Genomic DNA, 24945 nt, shown 5'->3' with positions numbered 1-24945 from the left:
ATTTGGAACACCTAACAGTAGTTCTAGGGAAGTCACTTCTTTTCATACACATTCAGTATAGGTGTCACCTGTTCTTGGGGAGTAAAAAACAATAGTTACTTTCAGATAACATTCAGTAATTCAAGGGTAGCAGACCCTACGAGTTGTACCGTGACACTCATTAACAAATCACATAATCAGTCAACTGGACAGTATACGCTTTGTGAATAATGGAACACTTAATCTAGGTACAGTAAAAACCTATAACTACTTTTGTTATAACACACAGTTATATTAGGTGAGTAAAACCTAAGGATGTAATATTCAATTAAGGTGCTTTTGAGATCAGTGAAACACAGATTGAGATAAGCAGTAACTCTTGTAACTTATTGTAGCATGGTACACAGCTAACTCAAGGTAAGTAAAACCCATATACTTTTTCAAGGAGCTTGGGGCAGGTATAAACCTAAGACTCTTTTTGTATTTGTCTAAAACAGACCAGGGAAAGCAAAACCCAATGTTACACCTTATGAATGACTCAGTTATTCTACGTAGGTAAACCCTACTGCAGACTTATTCTAGACAGGCTAACAGCAAGTCAGTGGAAACAAGACCCAGTTGGGGGAACACTCATACAATTATCCCAACAGGAATAATCAAATGAAACGAGCAGCATTACTTTTGGGAAGAGGCACAACTAAATCACAGGTGAGTAATATACCTTTACATCTACTTTCTGATACACTGGCAAAACCGTTTAAGGAAAGAAAGACGTTACATACTTTTCAGGATAGTGCAACACACATTCAAGGCAAGTACACACTTTTCTAACTGTACACTCTAAGAGTTACAGTTACCAACCAACTCTTTTACAAGTAAATAACTTTTAAACACTTATTCGCTTTTCTAGGCAAAAGGCCCAATCACTTAAAAGTCTTTCCCCTATTCTTGGAGCATGAGTGTTCTCAGTGGCAGAAGGAGGGTGGTGCTATGGTCTAGTGTCTAACAGGCAGTGTCAGGATAGGTTCTTAAGTAGCAAAAGTCAGAGTTCCTTAGGAAGACTGTTCTAACAGGTGAGTATTTTACTTTAGAGTTAGTTGAGGGTCCAGGGGCTTTTCAGAAGACACCCTAGGAGGATTCAAGCAGGGGGACTGGGTGCACTGGACAAGAGGCCTCCCAATCACTATAAATACCCCCAAAACTACCCAGGAATCACAAGTGACTTAAGGTAAGTACATACCCAAGCCAGCACAGAAGATTTTGCAGAGGGAGAACTTCAGGATCTGCAGCCAAAAACCCGGTCAGGGGATTCCTTGTCGTGGTGACTGAAAACAGGACCTTGGAAGGGACCTGCAGCAGGGAACAATGTGGAAGGCTGTAGGCAAGGTTTTCCTCACGGCTGGATGCGGCTCTGTGGATTTGGCACCTTTTACAGGAGCACAGAAGAAGACAGAATATTGCTGGTTGGATTCTCGTCGTTACAAAGGTCCAGCATTCTGGAGAGGAGAATTTTTCAGACTTTATTTGTGTCTCTGGAGATACACAAGGATGCCCACAGTGTTTCAGCAAGATTCGGAATTCAGAAGACTGCACCGCACAATGGCTTGAGGTCCCAGGGTATTGGGGTATTGCAGCCCCCAAGGTTGCAGCACAGTGTGGGCTCAAAATGCAGGTCTTCTTGAGTCAAGTGGGTCTCACCAGACTCTGGGTCGGGGGCATTTGTCGTTTTCGGAGTCCTCAGGTCGATTGGAAGGAAGGGCTACAGCAGGCTCTGGTTACACAGCAGACTCTCTGGTCACTGGCGTTAGGAAGAATTCTCAAAAATGTGCTAATTCCCTTCACCTTAGAGACCCCGGGAAACTTTGCTGGATTTTGAGGACTTTATTTTTTTTACATGGAAAGTGTGAGAGCCTTTTTTCCCCACTCTTTCACGTATTTTGATGTGCGTTTTACTCTTGTGTTCTTTGATTATGGAGTTTTAAGATAACTCCATAGGCATCGTTTCATGTGTGTTACACAGCACCCTCAGTGCAGTGACACAGGGATGTATTTTTAGACTTCCCAAAGGTTTAAATACCTTCTCTGGGATAAACTATTTCCCAGAGAATGTAAGGTTAAATTGACTTTATTAGTCTTTTTAAATTCCTAGACCCAGCAAATACTATCTTCCTATAGAGTGCTGGAGGGGTTACCTAATATCCAGTGTCTAGAAACTCATGTAGCAGTCAAATGCTACCCTTATCTATCGAAATGGCTGGTGGCAGTGGTTTTACAATGAACGACCATGATTTTTCCCAACCGCGAACACCGGTAGCTAAAAATCGCGGGAGCCATGTTTTTCAAGATGGCGCCTTAAGCCCCTTTGTTTAAACAGGTCCCGGACTTCTTTTTTCGCCATTTCTTTTTGGAAAGGTCCTTCTAGTGTTTGTCTCTGCGTCCCAAACCTGGTTTGGTCCTTTGTTTCCATGCCTTTGGCGGGCTTGAGGACTGAAGACGGCCTATGGCGCCTGAGTGTCTCGGGTGGGCAGGAAGTGAGGGAGGTGCTTAGTCTCCTAGGAGACCCAAATGCACTCTGGCGTGATTGGCTGGCTGACTGTCTGGGGTGAGTGGCAGCTAGGCTGGAATGAAAGGGAGAAAACTGTTCAAAAGGAGAGTCCCTGGACTGGAAAGGGGAGTCGGCCACTGGAACGAAAGAACCAAAGATGGGCTGGAAGAGGATGGCTGCTGCAACTCTTGGACCGTTGGTTTGCCCGGTGAAGCCCTGCTGCAGGTCCAAATTGCCAAGTTTATCTCGACAGAGAAGCCCCTTCAAGGACAGATTCTTCCTTTGAGAAGAACTCGTAAGCCACCTGGATACCATTCTCGGAGCTGGTTAGGATTAACCAAAGGGAAGGACACCAGCTTGTGTGCTTGAATTACAGCTACTCAAACCGAAGTGACTCCATTTTGTCAGCATTTTCCGACGATCCCGTGCAGTGCAGGAGTCCCCCGACTTGTGTATAATATTAAGTTGCCGCCTTCTAGTGAATGTTTTCTAAATGATTGTGTAATACATTAACAAGTTTTTTTTTACTAAGAAACCTTGAGTGCAAGTGTCTACTTGATCCACTATGATTGTAAAACCACTGTCTAACCTCTTTTACTGCTCACATTCCCTCTTGAGGTAAGCCTGGCTGCTCAGCTCGCTACCACAGTTCTAATTGTATGTGGTGGTCCCAGAGGGTACTGCATTCAATTCTGCCTAACAGCTGGAAATGGTCTGAGCCGCTTTTCCTTCATCATCCTCTTCAGTTTTGGTTCCAGTGGTCGACTTTTCTTCAGATTCCAGGTTGGGTTTGGAGTATTTAACAGGAACTACAGCACAACGTCTGCATTATCTCCCTGCATTTTACAATAACGGGCAGTCTGGTTGTCCAATCAGAACAGCCACCCCCCGTCACTGGGATTTATCCTCATTCACGCAAGGAGGAAGACAAAAGGCTGCAGAGTTTTGGACTCCCCCACATCCCCTCACTTCCTGCCTTCAATGGAGCCTGTGCGGGGAGTCCAGGGGACTCCTGCTGAAGATAAAAATCACACAAAGGAATTTCCCGCTCTGGATGTCAGGGGAAGGAACAAGAAAGGACAAGGAACACGAACAAGGCGAAAAAACAAGACAGGGGCCATTTTGGTAAAATGAGCACACTTAGGTGCCTTTACTGCAGCTGTGAACACAGTCTGCGGTAAAGGTGCACCAAATTAATAAAAGGCATCACTGCCACCAGCCATTAAAGGTAAGCTTGTCCCTGTAACAGAATTGTTAAAGTTTTAGTGGGAAAGGGGATACATTGTATCTCCCCGGCACTCCACATAAGATGGGGTGTGCTGGTTTCACCAAATAATATGTAAAAGGGAACCAAAGATCCGTTCCACCCTTGGGAACAGTAATTCTCTTAAGGTTAGCCAAAGAAAATTACAAGGGGAGTCCCTAAGAACAACCCAGCAAAAACAGGCACTTCTTGCCAAAAAGTTGATAGAGGATGACTTTAAAAATGTACTATGGAGAGTCTAACAAATGACGCCCATAAAAGAGTAAAAGATTCTGTGAGTGTGGAAAAAGATTCCCACTCACAGAGGTATGAGGAAAAAGAATCCACCAGTTAAGCAACAAGTTCTATGGAAATCTTACTTAACGTTTGGGACACCTAAAAAGCCTACCAGAGATTTGACACAGGCTAGGGCTGGACTCTAAGGTTTTAGTATGTGGTGCTTGGTGCCTTATAACTATAAGGACTATGTAAAAGGATCTGGTACAATTCAAAGGAGGCCAACTCCTCATGGCCGTTTTTTTTGCAGAAGTCTTATGGTGGGGTAGCCCCCCCATACTCCTAACTCTACACCCCTCACCCCTACACCAACTCTAAAAAAAAAAAAGTAGCCTGACCCCCCCCCTCTTAAAAATCCACAAAGAATGTGTTGCAAAATGTCTGACGAGATGGCCTCCTGTGAGTTCAGCAGGTATAATAATAATAATAATAATAATTTGGAACTTATATAGCGCTACAAACCCTCAGGTATCGGAGCGCTGCTTATTATTACCCACGGTGTGTGCTGCTCATTTATCGACCTCGGAAGGATGAAAGGCTGAGTTTGGCCCCACCGGGATTCGAACCTGCGTTAGCAGGCTCTGCACGGATGTCAAAGCGAGCGCTCTACTCGCTGTGCCACTTGACCGGCTTATGTAAAACGTGTGCTTAACATCCGTTTGCCCCCATTTAGTGAACGTGTTCATTGTGTAAATAAAGTAGTGTGCAACTCATAATGGGTTACCTTACTGATTTTTATATATGTACACTTACTTTAAGATATTTAAATTGTGCCTTAGTGGAGTAGTGTAATAAAGGTTCTTATTTTTATAAATTACCTATGTAGGTCTTTCTTTTCTGATCAAGTCTGCTAAATGTTAATTGCACTATAGAACAGTCCCCGCTTCCTCCTTAGTTCAACCTTGCTGCTTGGTCAATGCCATTTATAAAAAGAATACATTTTGTATATAGCGCTTTAATCTAAAGCGCTTTACATAGGACATATTTACGTACATTACTAATGTTGCCGATCGAAATTGGTACTCCTTTATCAACCTCGGAAGCATGAAAGGCTGAGCTGGCTTGCCAGGATTGAAACTGTGACTTGCAGATCAGACAGATCACAGCAACAAGCGTATACAGTTGAGCCATTTTACCAGCTATCTTATTTAGGAGAGTGGCTTTTCTTAACTGGGGTTGTGAAAAACCTTGCTACCCTTGGTATGGCTTTCCCAAGTCCAATCCAGGTAGTGACTTTGAAAAACCTTACAATGTACCTTTGAGTGACACTTCTTTCAGGATGAGGAGTGATGATTATCACTTCTTCACTGGTAACACTTTCTATGATTTTTATGCCTGCTCCTTGACTATGTCGGCGTTAGAGGACTATTTAAGAGAGTTTCGTTCTGTAAATTTAGAGCTCTTCACTTACAGGCTAGAATGAAATGGAGGCCACTAAGGAATTTGGAGGACTGACCCAGGGCCAACTTGACAGACCTTTCTCTCAAAGCCATCAGTGTCAGACTGGCAGGACCTGCAGCCTCCAACACTGTGGTCAGCATGCAAGCAACAAATAAATGGTGTGAGGATCGGTAATCGACATTATGAAGTCACACTGCTTAAATGACATGCATTACTTATCGTAATAGCATTTCTGATGATTGTATCTGCTTAGATTCACATGCTGTGCATATAGCCCGACATCTAGAAGTAATCGCAGAGTATTGCATCTCGTCTTTCGAGGATTGAAAGGGGACGTCGACATGGCCGTGCTTGTAACACTATCCCTAACGTGACGTGTAGTGTACCCAAAAACCCTCACGCGTTGAGGTCCCCCTGGTTGTGCTTTTTCTGCCGTGAAGGAGCCTATGACTATCGTGAGTGAGTACAGAGAGAGAAAAGAGTAAGATGTCTATGTTCCTTCTAATCCGAGAGGGGAGGAAGGGTGGGTGCATGTGAATTTAAGCAGATACAATCATCAGAAATGCTATTACGGTACGTAATGCATGTCTTCTGATGCTTTTGAATCTGCTTAGAATCACATGCTGTGCGTAGACTAGCGAGCAGTACCCAGAGTTGGTGGTGGGATGTGTGAAGGAACACTAGCAAAGAGATGTCTCAGTACCGTTTGTCCCACTTGACCTAAAATGAGTATCCAGGCAGTAGTGTCTTGTAAAGATGTGTACAGAACTCCAGGTTGCTGCTTTGCAAATAGACTCGAGAGGAACATTTGCAATAAATGCTATGGAAGCCCCAGTGCCCAAAGTAGAGTGTGCTTGCGGGTAGATTTCTCTTACCAATCGTGTAGCATAGTGTGATGCAGTTTACAATCCACTTTAAAATGGCTGATTTAGAGACCGGGTTCCTTTCTCTAACAGCTGCCACTGAAATGAAAAACTGGTTTGTCTTTCTTAATGGTTTAGTTTTTTCCAGATAGTATACGACCACTCTCCTCACATCCAGTGGGTGGAGGCTTCTTTCTGCCACGTTAGTGGGCTTCTGAAAGAAAGTGGGTAATTCTATTGACTGGTTCACATGGAACTTTGAAATTAATTTAGGCGCAAATTATGGGTGAGTGCGCAGAACCACTTTATCTTTGAAAACTGGTCTAGAACTGAAAGGTCTTGCAGTTTGCCAACTCTTCTTATTGAGGTTATTGTCAAAAGGAAGGCGGTCTTGTAAGTGAGTGCTTTCAGGCTGGCCTTATGCATCGGTTCAAAGGGAGGACCCATTAGTCTTGTTAGAACAACATGCAGGTCCCATCCGGGAGCTGGGTTGGCAATAGGGGGATGAAGTCTTTTAACCCTTCCATAAATGCCTTGATCATGTCATGCTTCTGCATCTCTGCCTCTGGGTGGCGCTGTCTTCATACCAGCGGGGTGTTTTCTACCATCTTCAGAGAAGCCCCTAAATCATTATTCGACATTTCCTTTCCGAAATCTGCATTTCCGAAAACATGGACTTCAATTCCCATAATGCACCTTGTGGCAGTTCTCATTTTCTGGTTATTCCTATGCATCAGAGTTGGAACCACAAACCCCAGAAGCCCTAGAGATCAGCGCTACTTCACCTTCCTAGGACCAGAGAGGGAGGAGGCAGATTACATTCAGGGGTGCTGCTGCAGGTGCTGCTAATTAGCCTGCTTCAGCACAGGGCAGGGCAGTATTTAAGCAGCTGCCTGCAGAAGCAGAGGTATCTTGCATGGAGTTTGCTTCCAGCCCTTTTTGCCTTGAGCCACGATATTCTGCCGTTTCCTGTTGCTGTCAGATCCTGCCCCTGTACCAGAGCAGGGCTCCCTGCCTGGCAGACCTACCAATCTCCTCTGCCTTCTGCCCTGCTCCTCTTGGCTCCCTGTCTTGCAGACTGCTACTCTCCTCTGCCTTCTGCCCTGCTCTTCTGGGCCCCCTGCCTTGCAGCCCGCCACTCTCCTCGGCCTTATGCCCTGCTCTTCTGAGCTTCCTGCATCGCAGCCCTGCTCCTCTGTTGCAGTCATTCCCTGTCTACAGCCCCTTGCTCTCTACCTCCTATTATCTGGCTCCCTACCTGCTGTTCCTTCTTCCTTTCCTTCAGTCTGTGTTTCCTGGCTTTAGCTTCAAAGTTCCATTCCTGGGTTTCCTTGTATCCGTCTTCTGTCCTGCCCTTCATTTCCCACTTAAGAGGTACAGTTTCCCCGTTTTCTGTCCAGCCCTCGTTATCCCACTTCAGAGCTACAGATTCCTTGTAATTGGTCTTCAATCCTGCCCTTGTTTTCCGACTTCAGAAATACAGTTTCCCCGTTATCGGTCTTCAGTCCTGCCCAGGTTGTTACAGTTCCCGGTCTGCAGTTCCAGTCTCCTGTATTATTGCAAATTGATTTCTTTCTACTTGCTTTTCCCCTTCCGATCCTTGATTTCTTCACTGCCTGTTTTTCCCTAGATATTTATGTTACCATTCTTGTCCTCACTTGTGCTTCTGTTATTCCCTTGTTGATAGTTTCTCTGCCCCTTCCCTTGTCTTGTTTTACTTGTAGTCTATAGTGAATTAAATGTAACAGTGTGTTGCATTCGGTTTCCTCAGAGGGCATCCGCTGAGTTCTGGCTGGACCCATACCGGCTTGTCTCGTGCAAGTACACTCCTTTTTTGTGCCCTAGGGTCCAGACACAGAAGCCACTCCAGCTTCCCCTTTCCATTGGCTTGCAAGGAGTGGGGCCTGTAAAAGTAACTTACACAGAGGCATTGAGCTTCCCTCATATCTGTGGGCAGTCTCTAGTCCAACCTGTGTATACACCCCTAGTGGAAGTCCTCATTGTTTGTCCAGTGCATGGTTACCATCCCTTTTTTTTCACCATTGAGATCCGTCCTTTCTTCCTGTTCCATAGCTCTGCATTACCTTGCCTATTCTTCATTCTTGTTTAGCTTCCTGCTGTATGCGCTTACCTGCCCCTTACATCAGCACAGCCTCCCAAAACCTGCTGCCCTACGCAACTAAAAACAGATAACAGGCATCTTCCACCACAAAACCTTTTTCTGGGACATAGTGTAAGCAGGAAGTGCAGCTAAGTGTACCTTGAGTGAATAAAAACTAGGCCAGAGTCTAGCAGGTGGGTCAGGTATAGAACAATATGTGTAGGTGAACATTTTATGGGATTGATGCTCCTGGAATGGCACCAGACGACCAAGCGCTTCCATTTATTGGAGTAGCAATGTCTGGTTTTAGGCTTTCTTGCTTCTCTGAGTATCTCCATGCATCTTTGAGGAAGTTGGAGGTGCCCAAACTATCTCAGGACCCAGGCCGCTAACTTGAGTCTGCGGGCATGACGCCATTACTGAAGTCTACGAGCAGCGGCATCAAGGGATCTTGACACTTGAGTCGCACAAGACCTCCTGCTGGACAATAACTTCAGTGAAACAGCTGTCTTCGACCAATATATCTAAGATGAAGAAGCCTTGGGGGGCTGCAATGCATTAGAAATGAGCCACACAGTAAGTAACAAGCCATTTTGTTTTGAAACACTTAATTCCTGCTACGCATGCACATCCATGCACCCACCTTCAATGCATACACATATCCGTGCCCCACTGGGGAACCGCATACCAAAGAGCTTTATCTCATTTACTATCAACATGTGACAACACACACCCAGTACATGTGCTTAGTAAGTCATGCCAGTAAACATTAAGTTTTCAAACTGTGCAGGTCCACTTTCATCATTTCACTTCCAAGGTACACCCATATAAACTCCTATCACTGTATACGTAGGCATTAAAAACTGCGGGCCTGAACATGCCAGAAACTAATCTCACAGCTTTTCCATACGGACTCCATCCTCCATTTTAGAGGAAGTGCACATTCAAGGTGCTACTTTACCTGCACTTGATGACAGTCTGTTAGCAGAAAGTAAAAACATGGCATAGGTTAACCAAACAAAGACATGTGCCAAGCGAACAAATTCAGATTATGTGTGCACCAGAATCCTCCCAGATATCCATAGATAGTGATCTCACCTTGATGGCCTGACCGAAGAAGCCTTTGCCCAACACCTCTCCATGTACAAGATCACATGGTCGAAATATCTGCTGAGAGCAGCTGCTGGAAGAGCGCAGAGACTCAGAGCGCCCAATGTCACGGCTTGCAGCACTCTGCTCCTTTGGGGAGGATGGTCCTGGAGATCTACTGATACTGTTACTGCGCCTGGAAAATAGAAAAGGAAACAAATCATCTCCTGTGGAATATAGAGCTTACTGTCAGAAAAGGCAGCAAGCATAATCTTCAACTCTTTCCCTTCTGCTCATGCCCTTAGATTTCTCAGCCTTCAATCCACCTACATCTCAATTCTTCTGCAGTTTTGCTTAGTTTCACTGTCTTAAAACCCTATTTCCATGCCTAGTTGCCCAATTGTTACCCACCCCCTCACTCTTCCCCCCAGCCCTTGTACTGCTTCATTCCCGCATCCACCCAAAACCCTCAGTCTTATTCCTTTTTCCTGGTTGTTCCCTGCATTTTTTCCACAAATACCTGCCTTTATACTTGCCTTCATCCACTGCCCTATCGCCTCTTTGTTCGTTTCCTAACAGTTAACCATGATCTCCCACAAACTCCATTCTGTTCAGCCCCTTTTCATTCACTTACTTTATGACCATTTATTCTCTTCCCCCTTCTGTGACCCTGTTTATTTTCCTTGTGCTCCTTTAAACGAGGCTCCACAGAATAAAAACACACCGGAGGCCCTTCCTTTCAATGCTATATACTCTCGTTATGCCATCCATATGCAAACCACCTCTCCATTACTTGTACCTCTCCCTCTTCCCAGGTCACTTCCCTCCCACTGTCAATGAGCCCCCTTAATTCCTGCCCATCTTACCTTCAACCGCTTATTTATTCTATCTCCAACACCTTTTACTATTTTACTTGCCTCTTCATTTGCATGTCCTTCTGCCACAGCCTTCAACTCAAATTACTACCCTTTGCACCATTCACCCACCTCCTATGCACCCTCAACACCTGGTTACCTCCAGCCTGCTCCCTCTAGCCGACTTTGCTCACTTTTTCTAATGCTCATTTAAGCCTGCTCCACATCTCGCCCCGTTCTTCACTCCCCACTCCCCACATGGAATCTGGATTTTCCAACTCTATTTGTACTCAACTTCGACACTTGGCTTTTTCCTTCCAGACTTTTGAGTATATGATCAATCCAGAACCTTTGCATCCCCAACAGGCCCATCTGCAGTGGAACACACCCTTTTACTGGTTTGCTCATAACTTATTACTTTTATCCACACCCCACTGATACAAAGCCCTTTACACCTGGAATTGGCATCTGTACCGGAGGGAGCGCCGCCGCAGGGTGCCATCGAGTCCTTCTTTGTTCTCCAGGCCAGAGATGGTTAGCGTGGAAGACCGTGAAGAGGGCCGCGAGGAAGGCCGCAACTCTGCCTCAGGCTTTGATCGTGGGCGCTGCTGTGAAACTGGGTCGTGTTCAACCAGCAGCTGTAACTTCTGTCCCGCACGATGAAGCAGATCTTGCACCTGGGAAGAAGGGCAGAGATAAAAGCACTGTAGATGAAGGACAGAGGGTATGTAGGTGGGGCAGTGGGTCAGGAGAAAAGGCAGCGCAGATTAAGAGCACACTGCTGGGAACAGGTGGAGAATGTGCTGGTGGCTAGTGGGTAATTAGAAGAGGAAGGAGGTAAGAGCACAGCTATGGACCAAGAGGATTGAATGATTTGGGGGTAGGTTAGTGGGCCAATGGAAGCAAAGTAGCTAAATGAACTGCTGTAGAGAGGCTGAGAGATGTGGTGAGGTTTAGTGGAAGAGGTTACTGCAGCAAAGGAATGGAGCTCAGGTGAACAGGGGAGAAGACAAACTAAACCTGCCAGAGAATGGCTATGGCAGGGGTTTGAGGAATGACGAAAAATGTAAGCACATGTAGGAGCACCATTTGAGGAGTGTTGGGGGAAAAAGAAGGCAGGGGAGGTGTTACTAGTACTGTTGTAAAATGGCTGGTTAACAGGAAACTGAAAATAAATTATATAAGTGTGTTGTTAGGGTAGCCGACGGAAATGAAAAAGAGGATGAGAAGTGGAATGAACACTGCAAGGTGCTCAGCTTGTGGAGGTAACAGTACTACGGGGTGCGGGGAAGACTAACATGGAACTCGAAGGAAGAGGGACAAAGATGATATAATAGATGACGGTGTCCAGTCATTATCTCGAAAACAAAATGTCGAATTACAATAATGTCGAAACAATAATGTCGACTGTGGGGGCGGGGTGCAGAAGACGAGACAGGGGAAAGCGGTAGGGATAGGAAAGCACCATAAAGGTTGAAAACTGTAGAAGGATCAGAAATGTTGAGCAGAGGTAAGACTGTTGCTGAGGAAGTGCTAGGAGTCAAGAGAAAAGGAGAAATGGAAAAGCAAATCAGAGGAAGGAATGCAGAGGGAATCAGAGGACAGAAAAAGAAAGGTGGAGGTAATCATGGATGGAGAAGGGCTTCAGGTTCGGCTACAATTTCGCAACCTATGATATCTGAGCACCTTTGAATCTGGGCAGGACTCGTTTGCGGTGTTTTAGGACTCTGACTTTGCAGGGTAGATTAAGGCTAGATAAGGCTTCAATTCGCTGACTGGAAAAGACAATACCTCTTCCACAGGCAGGGAGCGCACTGGTTCTCCATTGATCTCCAGGATGTGGTCCCCAGGGTGGATGGTATTCCGAACATCTGGGTTGATTAGCATTCGGCTCACTCTAAGAGTAAAGAGCAAGATAAGACACAGCTTCACATACCAGATTCTGCACTAGCAGAAGCATAAGAACCTGTCCCTATAATCTGCAAGAAGCAAGCTTTCTCAAGACTGCTACCTACTGTGCCAACAGTTCTATGTCTTTCCACCATATCAAGCACAAATTGGCTCTTCTCAGTCATAGGTGACAATGTTGATAGAGGGGTATGTCTAATCAGTTCATCTCCAACTGATCAGGTTTCTAAATTCCCAATGCATTTACCCCATCTCAATAAACAGTATCCCTCTGGCCCACATCCAGCTCTGACCTAGCCCTAATGATAGTAGTGCCCATTGACTCCTGGCATGGATGTGCTTGGGTATTTGGGAGCTTTAGACACTTTGCTTTCCCTGCCTCCCCTGCTTCCACTCACACTCAACCCCACTGCAGTCCTTGTTAAGATGGATCTCTAGAATCTGCCCTGGTGGACTGATTAGAGGAGGCCACCCTAGATATAGTGAACAGAAGAACTCAAAGGTAAGCCAAGCCTAATAAAGGTAAATGGTCAAGGCTATTCTCAGGATTGTGAGTGGAGGTCCAGAATGAGTTTACACAGTGAAGCACACAATAATTCCAAGTACAAAATTAAATATTTGTTCTAGGTCCAGAATACACACTGGTAATGGATTATTGTGTGATATTATCACCCGATTGTTTCCTTTCCTAAACATATATACAGTCACCTTAAAGTTCTTAGAAATGCATTCAATACCTTGGATAATAAAAAGAAGGTAAGTAGTGATGCTGTAGAATGAAACCAGTTCACAAGAATGATAACTTTATAAGTCTGATCCCTATGATGCATAGTGTAGGTCCTTGCGCCTAAAAGTAACCAATCTTCTTAAGAGAGGGGACTGGTGTAGGGAGAGTTATTGTGGTGGTGAAATGTTCCAGAAGATATTCAAAAAAGTTACATGTATGTTAAATTATATTCCTACCTTTAGATACAAGCTTTTAGATTAGATCAAAAAAAGCGATGGGATGGAATAAACCAAGTTTATTCCTAGGTTTATTCCAAGGAGAACAGAGGGACGTGAAAGTAACCAAAAATCTAATGTATAAAAAACTAGGGGGATCCAAAAATATCCCCACTGCACTGTAAGATGCTTTATCAAAAAGGTAAAACAGACAAAAGGGAAACATTTTCACAGTATTGATTTATCTGAAGGACTGATCAGTTTCCCCAAAGCAAAATGAACTAAAGGCCAGGGAGTGAAGCTGCAGGCTTATCTTGCATGTAAAAGGTTAGGACAGGTTCAAAAACAAAAAGCAAAACGTTTGGGGGTCCATAGACTATGGAGGGAAAGTTGACAAAAGATACATCTTTCCTCACAGTCCTGCTGGCCCTTCTAATGCTGGGCTTAGCCAAATAACACCATGCATACTTATTGTTTACCCACATACGCCCGCCCCAACATCAGCTAGTGCCAGCTCCTCTGCTTTAACACAACAAAGTTGCACCTTCTCTATGATCAGCCGTTACTTGGATGTGGCACCTGCCATACTACACTGCACCCTCTGTGCATGCACTGTTCTGCCCCTAGCCCACTCATAACTCGGATGCAGTTTTCAGACTTGCAGACTGTGCCCATAGTTTGCAATCACTTTCTGTATTGTCCATTGATCCATGCATGGGAAAAGGGACATTTAAGTATTTCTGGCAGCAGCCAAAAATGTGGGAATAAGGTGATCATTTTCCAAGATTGACTATCGCAGAAAAGTACCACTGTCCAAAAGCAACTCCTGCAAGCACATGGAGGGCCTGGGAGGAACCACCCATCACTACGATGCTAAATCAGCCTGGACAGATGCCCTGCAACACAAAACATTATATTTCGCAGCCTAGAGCACTTGCAACTACATAGTTTTAGGCTGCTGTGATCAGAGGATCCACCAAAAGCCTGACCCCCGGAAGCTCTTCGAACTTGAAAGTATAGTCCCAAAGCAACCTTTTAAGACAAGGACATGTGACTTTTGTTGTTTGCACCTTGGTGACTTCTGATTTACCCTTGCTCTCCGCTGTGCTTACAGTGCAGTGTGAGTACACAAACATGCTATTGATTTGCACCAGCTGAAGACAACAAATAGGCAGTCGAGTACTATTTAAAGAAAATAAATTAAGATGCCATCTGGTTCAGTGCTGGAATAATGCTGATTAGAGACTACAGCTTCACTCCTGGACAATTAATCTCAGACAGAAAAGCTACAGATGGGATTTTGAAGCAGGCGCAAAGTGAAAATCGCATCATCTACCATGTTCTGTCAAACGTCAGACTGTTTCAAAGGAACTTTACACGTTAACCACTTCACTACCACCTCCTCCAAGCAGACCAAAGAATACCTATGGGTCTGCCACCTTTGACTCACTGGAAGTTTTTATACTACAGATCCCATCATCCATTGAAAACAAAGTCACCAGGGATGAGTTTGTAGTTCAAAACGTCAGGAAATCCACAGATTGCAGACCTTGCTCTATAAATTTGACAGACGGTCCTAGCACTAATTCAGAGATTGTATGAAAACATCTGTGCCCTCCTTTCCGGAAGTAGGCTATGTGTCCAGGTTCCAATCTTAAAAAGGCCATATACATCTATGTGTGCACTGTGCTGGTTAAACGTCTGCTGGGCACATTTCAACAACATCACTGAACTGATATACAAAAGTGTGGGAGTCCCTCTAATGGGGACTAACATGGTTCAAATAACCTGTTCGATGGGTTGCAGGGGGAAGGTCTACAACCACGTTTTAGCTCACTGCACCCTCCACAGAGGAGAAATATCCATTTACTTGATCAGTGTGGTGCCACCCACAAGGGCAGCCCAGTAGGGTGCTTCAAATCCTCAATCATCTGTTTGCAAGCTAAGCAATGCCTCCTTCCATCAAGAGAACGGCCATCACACCTCCCTCAGAGGCCATCCTTTAACATATACAAGTTACTATTAACCCATTGTAGATCTTTCCACAATGTCTAGAATTCTTAAAATCTTGCAGTTTCTCCACCAAGTATCTACTGCAGCCCCTCCAAACGGAATTGCAAATCCCCCAAGGAACTTCTGCTTTAATCACTGTGTGCAATGACATTCTATCCTTCAGCAAAATGTGGTTCATGACCTATATCTTAAATGACAGACGGGTATCAAAATCTGGTCCTTCAAATCCCCTGAAGATAAATGTGTTGTAGAGAGCATGGTACAATTAATGTGACTTCATGTTGACATCAGCCTTACCATCAACAACCGCACTGTTTCAGCAGTCAAATCAATTAACAGGCTCCCTGGAAGCAGGCATGCTTTGATGACTTTTGGCTTTGTAAGAGGTTATGCCAATGCATATTCTTACTGTTAATACCTGAACTGAGAAACCACTTTTATGCTTCACCCCCTTATGCACTTTCCTCTCTCTTCTCTAAGTCCTTACTATGTGGATTTATCGCTGTAAAGGTATACCATGTTGAGCTATACGAAGCTGTACTATTAATTTGTTTAGCCATACAATCTGTATTCTCAGATCAGACCCGGGACACCACACTCTCCTTGCTAATGGAAATTGCTCTCCCGATGGCACTACACCCCACTGTTAGCCTTGCTCTTCTGTCCCTCATTTGGCCGCATTGCTCTGCTCTGTAGGCCAGCCCTAACTGCTACTCACTGACACAATATTTATTCCATTAATGTTCAAGACGAACATGTCAGCGCAGTACTCACTCTTTCACCTGAACTCCAGTTCCGCTGCTGGAGGATGCCCCTTCAACAGAAACAGAGAACCCTCTGTTGCCGTTAGTAGCTGCAGGGATGGAGACCAAGGTAAGTGTGTATGGGAGCTGTTCATGAGGAGGATTTGTGGAGAGACGTTCAAATGTTGGTTCGAGGACTAGCAGATTATGGCATTTCCCACTGGAAAGAGAAAAGAAAAATGTGCTCAACTGTCTCAATCATCACCTGCAGCTTCAGTCAAATTACACCCAAATCAGATGTGCACCAAGCTCAAATCCAACTAGTCCCACCTCCATACAGACATACTAAAAATCACCTAATCCCATGTTGAAGGTGAGCTGCCACCACTACGCCCCTGCATAGAGAGAAGATCAGTGCTAGTTACCGCAGTGAATACTCTACAACTGGCCTATGGCCCTTTACTCCAAAGTGCTGGGGCTCCGGTCCGCTTGTGCGACTGAAGCAAAATGGCACACAAAGCCACCCCCGCCCCCATTTCTTTTAAAAATAAAGGAGAGCAACAGGACACCTGGCCCTGAATTCTGCATGCCCCACCCTCCGCAACGACTCCTTCAATGTAAACAGGATTAGCAAATGGCCAGGATTTTCGTGGGGTTAGTAGGAGGGCATATTGAGGAGGGAGGTCAACAGAATAAAAGTAAGGGGGTTATTACGGTTGGTCACCTTTACATACTTCTTTATCCATTCCATTTTCCTCCATACTATTGGGAGTGTTTACAGAAGGAGGATGCTGAAGACCATCTTGCTGCCCTGAAGATGACATCAATGTGCACCGTTAGGTAGATTTTCCCTTTTGAGTAAAATTCTCCCCACTTTGCGAGTGCCCTTTTTTCCCCCACTCACTCATCCTTTTACTCTGACCCTGGGAACCTGTTGTACCTCTTTTTGGTACTGTTTAATTGAGTTCCGCTTTCCTCCAACTTTCCTGGCATCTACCTTTTGCAATTGCAGCACTTTCTGTGCAGTGTTGCTGGAAGTTCCTAGAGCTTACATTTTTATTTTACCTGTGTTAACGCATGTTATCAGTGCAAGGAGACACTTTTACCAACTGTGTTTTATTTTGCAAGATCAGCACACCCCACCATAAGTGGAGTGCTGAAGGGAAGAATTTCTCCCTTTTCTCACCTCACAAGTAACTTTTTGGTTACTGTGACAAGATCATAGGCTGGTGGCAGAGTACCTTTTTACACAACATTTTGTGGACTTGTCAGAGGCTGTCTTCACAGCTGTGATAAGGGACACAAGGGTCACCATTTGCCAAAATGTTGGCTGTACTTTTTTAAGACCTGTTCTCGATGACTTGTCCTTTTCTTGAGCATTCTTCAACCTTGCTTGGTGTGGAGGTCTTGATGGATCTTTGGCGGGCTTTTCTTGCAAAGCCTGCAAAGTCCTTGAGCCAATCCGGCTGGGGGAAATGTTAATTTCCTGGCCAAAGTAAACGTGAATGATAATCTCAGGAATGCGTGATGAACAAATCCTCTGACCCAGCCTCCACTTCCTCCCCACCTGTCAGTGCTGCGTCAGATGATTCTTCAGAAGATATCTCCCTTCTGGTTCTCCAAGCGAGATCCGTCTTTTTTGGGTGAGTCTTAGGATGAGCCCCGCCGGAGGCCAGCCTGCCTACTAGCAGCCTGCTCTGCAGTAGGACCTCCAGGGGGCCCGCCCCACGACCAGGGAAAAGCAAGGCTGAAAAACCCTGGGATGTTATATGGCTGCTGATCTTGAATGCAGGTAACGCAGGACAACAAGGAACGAACCACAACTCCCAGAAGGCACTGATGAACATTCTTCCTGCGGAGTAACACCGCCGTTGGTTGGTAGGGACCACAATTTCCAGAAGGCACTGGAGTTAGGTATGGTCACTCCGTGAAGAACCTGAGTCAGCAAGGGGCTCTGCTGAGGGTAAGAGACCCGTAGATGGAACACAGAGCAAACGGGTAGGCTAAAGGCTCCGAGTGGACGCGGAGCGGAAGAAAGCTCAGAGCGAACGCGAAGCGGAGGGGCGTGAAAGTAAGCTGACAAAGGCAGAACGAGCAGCAAAAAAGAAAGGTGGGTGAAACGGGGCCTGCTGAAAGAGGAAACCAGGTAAGCAGCATGCAAACAAGGGAAAGCAGAGCCACAAGAAACGTGGACGGAGAACACAGCGTGTAAACCCGAGGTAGGAGGGTTGCAACTCATGGTTGCTTCTGTGTGACGCGTATATGTGAGCGACTAGAATGCTGCATTCGGTTCCACTCGGTTAGCCCTTCTTCCATTTCCACCATAGTTTCCAGGGTCTATGAATCATGACAGTATGGCCCCTTCTTATGGACACCCCTCCTGGTTTGCCCGGATGGTTTTGATGAAAATGACGTAGGAGCCTGGGTGCTTTCACGTTCCTTGCTGGTTCCCATGATCTTTCGGTCCAGGGATACCCTTTCCAGAGTATGATATATTGGACTATTCCATGTTTGTATCTGGAGTCCAATATACGGGAAACTTCAAATTCCTGGGTATCATCAAGAGTAGGTGTCTTCTTCCAAATGTGCCTGTGAGGTGGAAGCACTGGCAGCCACACTGGATACTGGGAGAAAGGAGGGGGTTGCGGAAGGGGCCCGTCAAGTGCTGGCCATCAATGAAAAGAGACAGACTACAGATCCCAGAATGCCCCACGGAATACTACATCAGGGAGGGGGCACACAGATGGGAAAGGAAAGGATAAAGACTACAGATCCCAGAATGCCCCACGAAATACTGCATCAGGGGGAGGCACACCGATGGGTAAAGGAAGGAAAAAGAGGAAAGGGAGAACCGAGTGTCCTTATGTTAGAACCACCCGAACACAAGCAAAGTACAGGGTTAACCCACAGTGGACGGAGCAGGGAGGAGGTGGGGAATCAGAATCAGGTGTGTTAAAACCGTTGCTGAGAACACATGGGGCTGATTACGGGGGAGGGGCCAGGCAGGGGTTAAATGCAACTCCAAGAGACTCAGGAGGCGTCTTATCTTGCAGGAGCAGTGCGTGGCGAGAGACGCCGCACCCGAGTGGAGTGAGACCAACCAAGAATACGAGTGGGCTTACTAGTAATAAGCGGAAAGCCCACAGATTGACGCCGTACCTGGTCCAAGGCTCACGACATTCCAGTGGAGAGAAACGGCAGCCGAAGAAGGAGGATTCGGAGGGGTGAAGTGTGTATTATTGCCATTTGTTATTTTCATTTTCATGGCCGGCAGACAGGTTTGAAGGGTGAAAGCCTGTAATCGCCTGGCTGTTGCAAAGACTATTTTGGAACTAATTAAGCCCAGCAGCGGAAGGACTAAGTAAAGCAAGGCACAACGCCTGTGCCTACGAGGTGAAAGAAACCGACATCAGTTGGCTGAAGTTATTGATCTGTGACCAGTATTTATTGTGCAATAAACCGCTGTGAAAGGAAAACCTTGTTTGTCTCCAGCTGACTACTTAACAGTGCCTTTTATATGGGTCGAATTTGTATTCTTTGAAAAGAGAAGTGTGAAACACAGGATAGATTCGACGTAAGGAATACGGCAAAGAAAGCCTAAAGGCTACAGGATTCACACACTTGTCAATGGAAAAGGGTCCAATGTACCTTGGGGTGAACTTTCCAGGATGGACCCATCTCGGAAGATACTTGGTTGACAATCACACCTTATCACTGATTGTCCATTCAGGATTGGGTCTTCGGCCCTTGTCGGCCATTTCTTGTAATTCTGAAGGCTGACGGACAGGGTTTCTTGAACCTTCTTATGTGTGTCTTTGAGTGTGTGCATCAGGTGATCAATGGTAGGTAATGAGGTAGGCTGCATGGTGGGAAATGGGAGATGTCGAGGATGGTATCCATAGGTAGACTTAAATGGACTTGTACCAATCGCTGAGTTCACTGTGTTATAAGAAAACTCGGCTACCGGTAAGAGTTGATGCCAATTGTCCTGGGTTTGGTGATAAAAAACATCTGAGATATTGCTCGAGGGTGGCGTTGAGATGCTCCGTTTGTCCATTGGACTACGGATGAAAACCTGAGGATAGAGCTCTTTGGATCTGCAATTGTTTGCATAGAGTTGTCCAGAATTTGGAGATGAACTGAGTACCTCTGTCTGATACAATGGTAAGTGGTATTCCATGTAGACGCACTATGTCTCTGAGAAAGGCATTGGCTGTATCAGAAGCTGACGGAGTGCCCTTCAATGGAGTGAAATGTGCTAATTTGCTAAAGGAATCGACGACCACCATGATTGCTGTGTATCCTGCCGAATCTGGTAATTCCACAATGAAATCCATTGATAGGTGTTGCCAGGGTCCTGAAGGAGGTCTTTCTTGTTGAAGGAGTCCCAAGGGTTTTGCCGTATTATACTTGTTCCTTGCACAAGTGGGACAGGAGGAAACATACTCTCTGGCATCCTTAGCATCGTGGGCCACCAAAAATGTTGGCGTAATAACTCTAGGGTGGCTGATTGACCCTTGTGGCCCGCGGTAGGTATATCATGACACCATGTAAGGGCCTTGGACCCGAGTTCCTGAGATGGCAGATACAACCCTTCTTCCTTAAACCAAAGGTTCCCTCTTTGCGTCAAGAAAGGAATAAGGGTGGTAGACTGATTCTTCTGTGCTTCAAGAACATCTTGTAAGAAGGTGTTTATGGTGCCTATGAAGGTTTTCCCCTGCAACAAGAATTTGTGACCCGAGTACTTTCCCGATTCGTCCCCATGGCTTCCAGAAAGAGCGTCAGCTAAATGATTTTCTTTCCCAGGTAGGTAAGTTAGTTCAAAATCAAATTGGGAAAAAAAATATGCCCATCTGGCATGGCGGGAATTCCTGCATTCCATTTGTTGCAAGACGCTAAGATTCAGACGGTCGATGCGGACCTGAAAAGGATACCTAGCCCCTTGCAGAAGATGTCTCCACTCCTCACAGGCTTGTCTGATGGCAAGGAGTTCTTTTTCGATCACAGAATAGTTATTTTCACTGGGGTTGAGAGTTCTCGAATAGTAGGCGATTGGGTGTTCCAGCTGGTCTTCTTTCTTCTGCAGAAGGGCTGCTCCGAGGGCCCCATGGGAGGCGTCTGTTTCAATGATAAAGGGCAGTGTTTGGTCAGGCTGACAGAGTATCGGAGCGGTGGTAAAGGCTTCTTTTAGTTGATTGAAAGCTTGATCAGCCTCGGTCATCCATTTGAATCTTACCCCTTTCTTTAACAGGGCTGTAATGGGTAGAACAATGGAGAAGCCGGTGATGAATTTCCGATAACAATTGGCCAGGCCTAGGAACCGCTGTACATCTTTTACCGAGGTGGGAGTGGACCAGAGAGATTGCCATGACTTTACTTGGATCCATCGTCAGTTGATTTTCAGAAAGTATAAAGCCCAGGTACGGAACAGAAGAGGCTTCAAACTGGCTTTTTTTCTGGTTTTGCTAATAGATGGTGCTGCCGCAGTCTGTCCAGTACATCCCTTACGTCCATGCAGTGCTGTTCAAATGTTTTTGAGTACACCAGAATATCGTTCAAATACACCACCACCTTGGTAAACAATAGATCTGAGAATATCTTATCCATGAACCTTTGGAATTGAGCCAGGGCATTAACTAAACCAAAAGGCATCACCTTATACTCAGTGACCCAGGGGTGTACGGAAAGCGGTTTTCCATTCATCTCCTTTGTGTATTCTCAGTAAATGATATGCACCCCTGAGATCCAATTTGGTAAACCATTTTTCTCCTTGCACCGCCTCCAGGATATCTTTGATCAGAGGCATTGGATAGCGGTTTCCGATTGTCTGACTGTTCAGGCCACGGTAGTCAATACAGGGCCTAAGCTTTGTAGTCCTCTTCTTGGGGATAAAGAACAGGCAAGCCCCCGCAGAAGAGGTTGATTCTTGTATGAGACCGTTTTGAAGATTGGTGGCTCGATTATCCCTCAAGGCATCTTTCTCTGGTAAGGGCAATGGGAACATTCTTCTGAACGGGACCACTGCTTCCGGTATTAATTCAATTCTGCAATCTTCTAGTCTGTGAGGTGGAAGAGGCTTGGGCTGGATGTCGGAAAAAGCATCTGAATATTCCCGATAGGCTGCAGGAATACAGTTCACACTCCTGATGGGTAACGTGCCATTTGCTTGAATCCTCTCCGTTTCTTGGAAAAGACAGGTATGGAAACAAAGATTAGAGCGGAATTCAACTGAATTAGATCTCCAGTCGATACAAGGATTATGTCTCCTTAGCCAAGGGATTCCCATTATCAATGGGAAGTGGTCCACCCTTATAAGGTCGAACGCTATTCTTTCTCTGTGGGTCTTCATCCTGACCGCTAACACATGAGTCTCTTGTTTGATGGGACCCGAAGGCAGGGGGCTGCCATCTACCCCTTCCACAGGTATCGGTAGATGCTTTCTTCTTCTCGGGATGGCTTGCTTCCTTGCCCATTCATCGTCCATGAAATTGCCAGCTGCTCCACATTCAAGCATGGCAAGGCATTTCACCTTAAAGACCTTCTTCCATTCCATTTCCACTTTGAGAATCATGAGCTGGTGTGAGGCATCAACAGCTACGGGTGGATTGGTAACACAGGGATTGGCCCTGGAGACCCCTTCCGTGTCCCTGTTCATGGACGGGGTTGTTTGTTTCCCGACCTCCTAGGAGGCACCTCAGGACAATCCTTCAAAAGATGCTGGTCGGATCCACAGTACAGGCACAGGCTTAAGTCTTTTCGCCATTTTCTCTTGACTGCTGTTAAGAGGGCCTCTGGTAGTCCCGATCTGCATATATTCTTCCTTCTGAGGTTTGCTCTTTTCTGATGAGGTCAGCATACAGGGAGAAGGAAGATGTGGAGTAAACGGCCTGGGTCATCTTCTTTCTGCCTGACATTCAGAGAGCCGGAATTCAATTTGTAGTGCTAGGGAAACCAGTTCTTGAAATGATGCAGGTCTGGCGATCCTTGACAGCTCGTCCTTTATCTCATCCTGTAAAACTCTTCGAAATAAAGTCTGTTGTGCTGAGTCTGGCCATCCAGTTTCCTGGGCTTTCCTCTGAAAGTTGGTGACGTAAGTCTATACGTCCGATGCACCTTGTTTGGTGTCTAAGAGGTTTTCATAGGAGGTATGTAACGCCTCTAGCCTGTCGAATCTGGCCCGGAATTGTTGGCTAAATGTTCCATAAACAGTTATCGCTGGGTCTGAATTAGTGACCAATGGGGTTGTCCAGGCAGGGGCATTGCCCATTAAATTCGAGATAAGGAATCCTACCTTAACCCAGTCGAGTTCAAACATCTTTGGGCGAAAGACGAAGTAAATCTGACAGGAGTCCAGAAACTCTTTTAGTCTCTTGGGAGTCCCGTCATATTTGCCGCATGGCAAGGATAATGGTGGGAGATCTCCCTGGTTTTCTTCTCTTTGTAGGAACTGTTGTCTCAATGCAGCATTATCTGCTTTCAACACATTATTCTCTGACTTTAATGTCTGTAATTCGACTAATACCTTGTATGGCTTTAACAAGCGCTTGACATTGTTCCAGGCTGGCCATCATAAGGCGTTGCAAACTCTCAAGAATGCATGATGAACAAACCAATAACAAAGTCTCTGACCCAGCCTCCACTTCCTCCTCACCTGTCAATGCTTCTTCAGATGATTTGTCAGAAGATATCTCGCTTCTGGCTCTCCAAGCGAGATCTGGCTTTTTTGGGCGAGTCATAGGATGAGCCCCGCCGGAAGCCACCCTGCCTACTGGCAGCCTGCTCGGCAGTGGGACCTCCAGGGGGCCCTCCCCACGACCGGGGAAAAGCAAGGCTGAAAAACCCTGGGTTGTTATACGGCTGCTGATCTTGAATGCAGGTAACGTCGTAGGGCAACAAGGAACGAACCACAACTCCCAGAAGGCACTGATGAACATTCTTCCTGCGGAGTAACACCGCCGTTGGTTGGTAGGGACCACAATTCCCAGAAGGCACTGGAGTTAGGTATGGTCACTCCGTGAAGAACCTGAGTCAGCAAGGGGCTCTGCTGAGGGTAAGAGACCCGTAGATGGAACACAGAGCAAACGGGTAGGCTAAAGGCTCCGAGTGGACGCGGAGCGGAAGAAAGCTCAGAGCGAACGCGAAGCGGAGGGGCGTGAAAGTAAGCTGACAAAGGCAGAACGAGCAGCAAAAAAGAAAGGTGGGTGAAACGGGGCCTGCTGAAAGAGGAAACCAGGTAAGCAGCATGCAAACAAGGGAAAGCAGAGCCACAAGAAACGTGGACGGAGAACACAGCGTGTAAACCCGAGGTAGGAGGGTTGCAACTCATGGTTGCTTCTGTGTGACGCGTATATGTGAGCGACTAGAATGCTGCATTCGGTTCCACTCGGTTAGCCCTTCTTCCATTTCCACCATAGTTTCCAGGGTCTATGAATCATGACAGTATGGCCCCTTCTTATGGACACCCCTCCTGGTTTGCCCGGATGGTTTTGATGAAAATGACGTAGGAGCCTGGGTGCTTTCACGTTCCTTGCTGGTTCCCATGATCTTTCGGTCCAGGGATACCCTTTCCAGAGTATGATATATTGGACTATTCCATGTTTGTATCTGGAGTCCAATATACGGGAAACTTCAAATTCCTGGGTATCATCAAGAGTAGGTGTCTTCTTCCAAATGTGCCTGTGAGGTGGAAGCACTGGCAGCCACACTGGATACTGGGAGAAAGGAGGGGGTTGCGGAAGGGGCCCGTCAAGTGCTGGCCATCAATGAAAAGAGACAGACTACAGATCCCAGAATGCCCCACGGAATACTACATCAGGGAGGGGGCACACAGATGGGAAAGGAAAGGATAAAGACTACAGATCCCAGAATGCCCCACGAAATACTGCATCAGGGGGAGGCACACCGATGGGTAAAGGAAGGAAAAAGAGGAAAGGGAGAACCGAGTGTCCTTATGTTAGAACCACCCGA

General features: G+C 46.0%; 1 protein-coding gene across 3 annotated transcripts in view; it reads right to left on the bottom strand.

Annotated features, from left to right (window-relative positions):
* Positions 1–24945, bottom strand: part of LIMK2 (LIM domain kinase 2) — a 456718-nt gene that overhangs the window by 155526 nt on the left and 276247 nt on the right. For all 3 annotated transcript variants that reach the window (XM_069619797.1, XM_069619798.1, XM_069619799.1), the window contains 4 exons: positions 16010–16198; positions 12164–12269; positions 10847–11049; positions 9528–9714 (listed from right to left, as the gene is read on the bottom strand). In XM_069619797.1, the coding sequence (XP_069475898.1) occupies positions 9528–9714; positions 10847–11049; positions 12164–12269; positions 16010–16198 (685 nt within the window). The remainder of the gene's footprint in view (positions 1–9527; positions 9715–10846; positions 11050–12163; positions 12270–16009; positions 16199–24945) is intronic.

This window comes from Ambystoma mexicanum, chromosome 10 (assembly GCF_040938575.1).
Source record: "Ambystoma mexicanum isolate Mex_15411 chromosome 10, UKY_AmexF1_1, whole genome shotgun sequence".
Lineage (NCBI taxonomy): Eukaryota > Metazoa > Chordata > Amphibia > Caudata > Ambystomatidae > Ambystoma > Ambystoma mexicanum.
The sequence above is the reverse complement of the archived record's forward strand: the minus strand, read 5'-3'. Positions and strand labels throughout refer to the sequence as shown.